The sequence below is a fragment of the Crotalus tigris genome, unplaced genomic scaffold (assembly GCF_016545835.1).
Source record: "Crotalus tigris isolate CLP2741 ecotype Arizona unplaced genomic scaffold, ASM1654583v1 scf7180000023622.256236, whole genome shotgun sequence".
Classification (NCBI taxonomy): domain Eukaryota; kingdom Metazoa; phylum Chordata; class Lepidosauria; order Squamata; family Viperidae; genus Crotalus; species Crotalus tigris.
The window spans coordinates 83,829-91,839 of record NW_024100085.1 but is presented as its reverse complement, the minus strand read 5'-3'; the positions used below and the strand labels follow the sequence as shown (position 1 = coordinate 91,839).

General features: G+C 38.9%; 1 protein-coding gene across 1 annotated transcript; it reads right to left on the bottom strand.

Annotated features, from left to right (window-relative positions):
- Positions 1-386: 386 nt before the first annotated feature.
- Positions 387-8,011, bottom strand: LOC120297462 (vomeronasal type-2 receptor 26-like). The gene is made up of 7 exons (XM_039320106.1): positions 7,794-8,011; positions 6,958-7,249; positions 6,200-6,324; positions 3,927-4,668; positions 2,512-2,652; positions 1,786-1,912; positions 387-1,288 (listed from the first exon to the last, which is right to left on the bottom strand). The coding sequence occupies exons 1-7, from the start codon at positions 8,009-8,011 to the stop codon at positions 387-389; spliced, it is 2,547 nt and encodes an 848-aa protein (XP_039176040.1).

Here is an 8,011-nt window from a genome sequence, read left to right as displayed (position 1 = left end):
CAATCATAAATCATATTCCCCAATTAGCTTGAAGCGCGGGCTTCCTCTCCAGCTCTCCAGCCCGCCAATTCTTTATCAGCTCTGGGCTCAATAACCTTGATTTTCATGCTATGTTTAGTGTTGTTATGTCTAACTGGACTCTCATTCACATTCCCCCTCCTAGCATCATCTAATTCTAAAAGCGAAAGGGAAAAGATGGCTACATTTCCATCTATTGTCAATGCAAAAATATCCAATGTTAGCAGCGTTGACAGGACATCTGGAAGAGGAATCCACACAGAGAACCAGTTGTTCACATATTTGAATCCCACCACTGCTCAAAACTATACAATGAGATTAACAGCTAAAGTTTAATTTAACAAGGGTGCGATTATACAGATTTCAGGTCATTTTTTCCTTCTCATCAGGTACTTTCTATCATTCAGCTCAGGCCTGATCAAGATGATGTAGCATTTGGGAGAGAAAATACAACCTAGTAAACCAGCACCAGAGGCCAAGATGGAGAAGACCTCCACAGCTACCACATATTTCCCCTTGGTGCTGAGATAGGCTGGAACAAAGGAGAGCCAAACACTGCAGAAGACCATCATGCTGAAGGTGATGAATTTGGCTTCATTGAAATTGTCTGGTAACTTTCTTCCTAGGCAAGCCATAGTGAAGCTGATCATGGCCAGGAAGCCCATAAAACCCAGCATGCAGCAGAACATGATAGTTGAACCCTCATTGCATTCCAAGACAATTTCTTCAGTCAGAGAGTACATATCAACATCAGGGAATGGAGGAAAGGTTGCCAGCCACACCGCACAAATGGTGATTTGAGTAAGGGAACAGGAGAAGATGATAGACTGGGCCAGTGGTTTTCCCACCCATTTCCTGATTCTAGAGCCTGGTTTGGTGGCCATAAAAGCCAGAACTACAATCAGAGTTTTGGCCAAAATGCAAGAAATTGCCACTGAAAAGATAATGCCAAAAGTAGTTTGGCGAAGCAGGCACCTCACCTGTTCTGGTTGACCAACAAAAAGCAAAGGGGAAAGAAAAGAGAGCAGGAGGGAAATGATCAGGGTATAGGTGAGGTTCCGATTGTTGGCTTTGACGATGGGAGTTTGTCTGTATTTAAGGAAGATCCAAAATATTTGACCCATGGTGCAAGAAAAGAAAAGAGAAAGAGTGGTCAGGCTGATCCCTAAAGGTTCTCCATATCTCAGAAAACTGATATCTTTGGGAATGCAGTGATCTTGCTCTTTGTTTGGATAATGATCTTCTGGACATGGAGTGCAGGAATCCATATCTGAAAAAAAGAAAAAGACAATTTCTCTGTAGGAAAGATTTTCATATACTGCATCATGTATTCCAGGGATACTTTATCTCACACAAGTAGCTCCAAACCAGGTTGCAATGATTCATAAGGAAAAACATTCATAAATGAAAACATCTTAAACTTAATAGATGAGAGCATTCTAGAGGTGGGAGACATCCTACAACCAAATAAAGCTAAATTAGCTCCCTACAGATATTCCTTTCTCAGAAACTAATATTCACACATGGATTGTTTTTGAAACATAAAGAAAATGTATATCCAATGAGTTCCTCCTTTTCCACCAAATTTAATAGTAACAACATGGAACAGTAAAGGTCCTCCTGGTGACACCCATGTTGTCAGTCAGATCAAGCAATCAATGGTACAGATATTACAGTCAGATTGTCCTCACATCCCTATGCTATGAATCCTAAACCAAATTCAGTATGATTGGAAACTCAATGAAACTCAAAAATATTATCTCTTACCCATCTGGCTTGAGATCATCCTAGCTGGGCATGGAAAGCAATCATAACAGCAAAAAGGATTGCCTTCTTTTTTTATCCGCCTGTGACCCAAATGGCAAAAGTCATTACACAAGGAAGAGGGTGGTTCCTGTGTGCAGATGAGAGCAGATGTCTTAATATCGACAGGGAAAACAATATTATTTCTCAGAAAGAAAAAAGGAATCAAAATCCTAAGACCTCTTATTACTGCTGTATTAGTTACAGAGAAAATATGCCAAACAGACATAAAAGTGAGCACTGGATGATCCCTTCTCTGATCAGTTCTAAAAAAGCTATGATGTATTCTTGAATCTTCATGATGCCTTTGTTGGTTTAATAAAGAGACGGGAAAGGGAAGGAGATAAGATATAAGCAGCTTATTTTAGAGGCTCACACTTCCTGAACTCATTTCCCCATGAACTATCAGGAATGATCACCACAGTAATGGAAGAAATCAAACAACCACCTTCAAAGCAACCAGAGTTATTTTCATGAGCAAATATTAACCTGAAGAACTGCCCAGAGACAGTTTTGTAAACTGCCCTGAGTCACTAAGGTGATATGAGCAATGTAGAAATTAGATAAATAAAGAAAATTAGATGGTCCTCATCCACTATATCCATTGTACCTTATGATATGGCCTGGGCCACACAATGGCATCTAGAGAAATGGAGAAGACTTTGGAGCAAGGGGATCAATATTTCCCACCTTGACACGAAGAAAGGTCTGATTTGGGAATGTCACCCAATTGATAATATCAAACCCAGCTTTCAGTTCCCTGTTTTCATCAAAAGAAATTCTTTCCTCAAGACTATTGTTAAATGAGAGGCTTCTTAAATAATGGTGGAGCTAAATAGAAGAAAGGGAGAAGGGGAAAAAACTCAAGAAAATTAGGGGGTATAAATGATGTATTTCTAATATTTAGATTGCTTTGTAAACATAATAAAGCCCCTTAATTTAATGCATATGGATTAGTTTATTCCTGACTTAATTCATCTATAGTGCACATATGTTTTTCCTAAATCTGGTCACTGATACATTGTTCCAAAAAGATGGGGGAAGAACACTAAGAAAAACGATAGAAAAATTGCTAATCTTATATTTGTTGTGTATACTTTTTTTCTTTTCTCTTTCTGTATTTTGTTTGTAATTCTTATTTCTTTCACTCAGCCCATTCAGGATGGGCCATGGAAATGGCTGGGGAGTGTGTGCATAGCTCCACTTGTACAAGCAGCAGATGTGCATGCACATGCACAACTCCACTTGCATGAGTTATGGCTGACTCTGTGCATGTGCAGCTCCATTTGTGCGAGCAATGGGCATGCATGACCACCGCTTATGCAAATGGAGCAGCATGTGGTTGCTTGCCTGCTGCTCACACAGACCCATCCCCTCCTCCCACACTGGTCCTTAAAGTCAGAAAGGTTGGGGAACTCTGCATTAACTCATCCGACTGATCAATGATGATGATCAATCAGATAACCTAAGAAACAGGGATCAGCTATTTGGTCCTTCTGAGTTTGACTTGAATGGATTCCTAATAAAAAGACAGCCATGGAACAAGAGACCAAATATACAATGGTCTATTTTAAGACTAATAATGAGATCCTTCTTTCCTGTCCTTCTCTTTGCTGTGTCAATATTCTAAATCTTGTTGACTATTTCAGTCAGGTTAGATCATGCATTTAACATTAGAATTACAACTGATAAAATTCTATCAGCAATAAACTCATGATGGTAGGAATTAAGGTGGATGGAAAAGGAAGCCACTTGTTCATCAAGAACATTCTCACATAGGGAAGAACTTTCCTTCATTTTTGATGCCATGTGCCTCAACTCATAATGTGAACTTCCTGCTTTCCTGCTTTTGCATCATTCTATACAGGGAGAAAGCAGTAAAAACAGTTATAATAATTGTTTGCACCCCTTTCCTTTATAAGAAAAATAAGTCAAATTTTTAAAGAGTTTTTATCACTCTTTTACACCTTCAAATTACCCCCTCAGAATGAAAAGACACTGCCCCAAAATTATCACAGACAAAGCTTTCTGTGCTAAGCAGGAACATTTCAAGTCATTTGGAGGTTCTGATCAATTCTTCTGAATTTCTCCATTCAGGATATTACCTGCCATGGCTCTTTTCTGATGGAATTCCTTCTTTTTATTTCTGCTGTCATTCTGGAATTCAACTGAGATGAATCCATGGGTTGCAAAGCATGGGCCAAAGTGTAAACTGCATTGTAGAGGCTGTAGCTGTGACTAGTCATAGTGGTTTCAAAAACTGACCTAGGTAGTGTCTCCACCTTCTCCTCCCCAGTGCAGACATCTCTGACAATCTTGGGTCCTCTCGGAGAACAGAAGTGACAATTAAAGACCTGTTGCCAAAAGTCCTTGATGAATCCATCTCCATTTTCTGCATTTGGGTTTCTTCTTTTAAGAAATGTTTGAAATCCCATCACATCAGCTGAATGGAAGGCGACCAACAGAGCACCATGGATAACATTAACCTCAAGGTTTTTGAGAAAGGGAACTGATGTGAATTCCATCTGGGCTGTCATAATCCAGACTTTGCTCTTGGTCTTGATGGGTATGTTCTCAAATTCTGAAACATGAGGGAACATCCTCAAAAAGATCATAGTGTGAATTTCTCCATGTATGAGCACAACATTGGCTGTGCTATTGCTAATCACCTTGTATGTTTTGATCCATCCATCCACCATCTCACCAACATCAGAGGGAAAATACAGTGTAGGCAAAGTTTTTATAAAATCAAAGCAGATGCCCTTCTTGGAAAACTTGGGCAGTATTGTGTGTACAAATCTCAACCCATTGTCATCATCTATAAAAATAACTCCAATCCACATCCACCTGAAAAGAAGCAGCAATTGTAGGATTCCCAAATATTGATGCTTCCTACTAGGGAACATCCGTAAGGAAAAAACATTTTGGGATTGGTCATTTATTACTGGACCAGAAGCATAAGTGAACTGAAATGAAAAGAAATAAACAAGGGGGGGGACTTAATTCCCAATCACGATCCAAATCAGAAGAAATGTAATATCCAAATCACAGGAAATAAATGGTTTTATATATTCAATCCAGCTACAAGAGGCATATTGGCTCAGTGGCTTAATTATGATGGAGATGGCTCCAGCAGTGTGAGCCCTAATTCTATTTGGTAGGGTGAGCTCCCATCACTTGCCTCAGCTTCTGCCCACCTGCAGTTTGAAAGCATGTTCTATGTGAATACATAAAATGAGCACCACTTTGGTGGGGAGATGAGCTGTGCTCTGTGCAGGCAGTCAGATTCCTGATGTGAGTTCTGGGGAGGGAGGAGGCCTTTGGTGATGCTGTAGGAAGAGCCACTTGTCTTTCTCTCTGATGCACGACCAGCTCACTCTCCTGCGGTGCACCTTGGGAAGCACACAAATATTTCCTATAACAATTACTTTGCAAAAACATTGTGGTCTCCTGGCTACGGTAACAATGCCATATGCCAATAATTATAATTCAATCCAGCTCTGGACATCCCACTTTAAATGGGCTTGAAATATTAATTTCAGAGAAGGGCAATGATGAAATTAATTTCCTGATTAAGGAACAAGAAACCAAATACTGTGTGATTGGACACACAAGGAATTTGTCTCTGGTGCATAAGCTCTAAATGTACACACATACAACAACAAAACGATAGGTCACGGATCATAAATCATAGTTACAGTCATTAATCATAAGATACAGTAATAAGATACCAATAGGAGAAGATAGTAGGAAAGATGAGGAGAAAAGATGAGAAATTAGAATATGAGAAAGATGATAATAGCAATGAAACCTACTATATGGGTAAATTTTTTAGGCCTAAAACCAGTGGTGGTATTCAAATACCTGAACAACCAGTTCTCTGAGTGGATGCAGGCCTGGGTGTCCAAGCCCTAGAACGAACTTCCAGAACTGGCATCCACGCACTTCTGGGGGGCCATTCTAGACCTGGGAGGCCTTCTCCAGGCCACCAAGGCCTAGAATGGACTTCCGGAAGTGGCATCCACGCACTTCTGTCAGGCTGTTCTAGGCCTGTGAGCCCTCCTCCAGCCGGTTCTCTGAACTCACAAAGTTAGCTACTGGTTCTCCCGAACTGGTGCGAACCAGCTGAATCCCACCACTGCCTAAGACAGTGCTGTGGGAATTAAGTATTCAGCAGAGTGATGACTCAGGGGAAAAAACTGAGTGTAGTTGTTTTGGCATGTCTTGAGGGGAGCAGTTGAAACAGATTATGACCAGGATGTGAGGGGTCTGTAGGTATTTTCTCAGACCTCTTTCTGACCTATGCAGATCCCCAATGGAAAATAGGCTGGTTGTAATTATTGTTTGTGCAGTCCTAACTATCTATTGAAGTCTTTACCTCTTCTGTTTAGTTGCTATACCAAACCAAACAGTTATTGAGGTACAAATGACAGACTCAGTAATTCCTCTGTAGAAATGTATGGAATGTATTCTTGACCTGAACAGGAGTTTGGAGACAGCAGCCTAAATGGAAGCATCCAACATCATATTTCTGTAAATTTGTCTCCTTTTAAATATCTTTCGGTCAAGGTAAAATAAGTGAATTCATGAGATGAATAAAATGTGTACATTAGTGTTCACTGGGTATAATGTATATTTGTTTACATTCCTGGTTAGGAATTGTACTTTAAGCAATATCTTTTCTCTATTAAAGTTTGTCCAGTATAATTCAGACATTGATATTTCAAGGAATGTATGTACAGATAACCATGAAAGTCAAGATTTTCAAGTGTATATGTTGCATCCCATAAAGAAATTAAAAAGATGGTCATCTGACTTTACAATACAGCAGGCAGTTGTCAGCTTCACTTTGATATGATTACCAAATGAAGACCTGATTAATTAATCAAGTTTTCAGTTCTTTAAAATATCCTTATATTTAACTCATTGTTCAAAATTATGGAGTTGTACTGATGTAATTCATAGATTATATCATTTTTATATGCAATGTTCAACTATTTTTACATATTCTATCCCATACTATCTAGTGATGTTTAATGTTTAAAAATATTGTGATACACATACAAAACTACATTCAAGACTAATGGGACATACTGTTGGTTTGTTCAGGAGCGAAGTCCTGTGTTTGTATCTTACCTGAGGTATCTTGTAGATGCTCAGAATGGTTGCCATAAACAAACCCACATCTGAATCTGGTCCTCCAATGACTGCCATAATATTATCTTTAATATCACACTTGTAGTTTGGGATAAAGTTGTTCCATGTGGAGAGAAGCTCCAGAGAAGCGAGTAAAGTACCACTTTGAAGAAAATGGCTATTATAGATGTGGAAGCCCAGGGAAATATTGGGTAATATCTGAGAGTTTTCATTGATTTCCATTATGGCAAATACAAAGGCCAAGATATGTTGATAAATCTGAGTCACAAATCTGCAGTATGATTTACATGCTGAATGAGTGCAGTTGTTGATAGGAATCAATAGCAGTCTTGCTAAATTTTCATCCACGGCAAATATTCAAGGTCATACAATCAGAGAGATATTTTAAAATATCTATTTGTTTATGAAACTAACTCATATTTACAGGAAGAATTACCAAAGTTGATATATGTAGCTGATATTTGATGGACAAGTAATGAGTACTATCTTATATATTTCTTTTAAGAAAGCTCTTAGATAGTCAACATGTTGAATCTAGTAGACAGAAGATTTTGATGTGGGACACATTTGGCCCTTGCTATTGTGAAACATAATGTAGAGTGGATGGGAGCTGAATACCACAAGAGGAATGTTCATCTACAGTCATGGAATAGCAGCTAAATAGACTACTAGTATGAATAATGTAAATAATCTCTACCACTTATGTTAGCTTATGTTCACAATCTTTCTCTCTTGGTGGAATTGCCTGCTTAAAATAAAAATACAATTTACTGCACCTTATGGAAAATGTACAATTAACCAGAATCTTGTCTTACCCAATCTCATCCAGAAGATTATGAGACGGGTGTTGATTGAAAGTCACAGGGTCAGAAAATATGTAGGCTTGAGAAATAATGCCAGCAATGATGAGATCCCCTGGCTGATAATACTGGTGGCGTATTGGCAGAGGGTAACAGATATTACATGTAGCAACTGGAATGTTGGACACAGTCTCAGGTAGTAGCAGAAACATCAGGAACACAAAGAGCGCCAT